Source organism: Anneissia japonica, unplaced genomic scaffold (genome assembly GCF_011630105.1).
Source record: "Anneissia japonica isolate Jap-2015-1 unplaced genomic scaffold, ASM1163010v1 scaffold48259_len1305_cov173, whole genome shotgun sequence".
NCBI classification, from domain to species: domain Eukaryota; kingdom Metazoa; phylum Echinodermata; class Crinoidea; order Comatulida; family Comatulidae; genus Anneissia; species Anneissia japonica.
In genome coordinates, this window is record NW_022702705.1 from 1 (window position 1) to 1,301 (window position 1,301).

General features: G+C 36.8%; 1 protein-coding gene across 1 annotated transcript; it reads right to left on the minus strand.

The window, feature by feature from the left end:
- Positions 1-7: 7 nt before the first annotated feature.
- Positions 8-811, minus strand: LOC117104011 (probable RING finger protein 207 homolog; the record flags this gene model as incomplete). The annotated part of the gene is made up of 1 exon (XM_033244658.1): positions 8-811. A coding segment is annotated over exon 1 (804 nt), but the record flags the coding sequence as incomplete, so codon positions are not given.
- Positions 812-1,301: the final 490 nt, after the last annotated feature.

Below are 1,301 nucleotides of genomic sequence, written 5' to 3' on the forward strand. Positions count from 1 at the left end.
TCTCTACTTCGTTTTTAATTTTGTCTCTATTCTCTTTTACTTTTTTGAATATTTCTTCAACGTGATTGTCTATGTCTCTCAAACATGTGTCTTTACATTGGTCTAATTTTGTAGCATTCTGAATAACAGCTTTGAGACCATCTTCTAATTTGTTTACAAAGTATTGGGCAGATTTTTCCAAGGTAGCTGAAGTTCCTCTAAATGTTTGGAATGCATCTGAAATGTTGATTGATTTGTGTTTTCCATCCCATGCATTGTGGTCCACAATTGTACAGTTCACACAGATTGGAGTTTTACAATCTGTGCAGTAGAACTCCAAAGGTTTACTGTGATGTGAACACAGAGGCGGATGTAACAAAGTCATCTGAGAGGGGCTCATTGATTGCACATCCTCCATTAAATGTAACTTGTGATTTGTAAAGAGTCTATACTGCTTATGATAGTCGCTACAAGTAGAGCACAAGTACTGTCTGCAATCCTGGCAGTAGTATTTTACCTGTTCATCCTTTTCACAAACACTACATTTCATCTGATCTCTCTCTGAAAATTGTTCGATAGTTTCTAATAAATTATTTAGAAAGGTATTTGGTGGAAGCTTCTGAAGCCCACCCTCCGGAATTGGATATAATTTTGAGCAAGTTGGGCAAGTTAGCTGACCCTTAGTCTTAACCCAGTCTTCCAGGCATGCCAAACAAAAACTATGGAGGCAGTTGGGGGATTTTGGATTTTGAAGTCTCTTAAAGCAGATGGTACACTCCAAGACCTTCTCATCAACATTTTCCAGAAATTGATCCATCTTACTGGTAGCCATCTTGAATTGAAATCCTGTGGATTAAAAAATATTTTTGACAATTATTGTTTAGGATAGATACATAATAATAATATTAATGTATACTTATATACCTTATAATGTGCCAAATGGTCAAATAACCCCTATTAACAGGATACTTAAATTCTTTTCATTGTAACCCTTATTAAGGGGACACATACATTTTTTTTTCATTGTACCACAACAACTACAACAATCTAAAAAAAACTTTAAATATCGACACCTTTTTGAACAATGAAGCAGAATTTTCTCCCTTAGTTGGAGAGAACATAGGTATAGGCCTTAAGCCGGGCTTATGTTGCCCCTACGACTCAACTCAACTGACATCAATTGAACTTTTGCAACTGGCAAGCAACTGTCAGCAACTGAGAGCACTGAGATTTGTGCGACTGAAGGCTACATAAGTCCTCCTGCGATTGAAAGCAACTGAAAATACCCAGTTGCTCTCAGTTGCCCACGTGCTCTATATTCT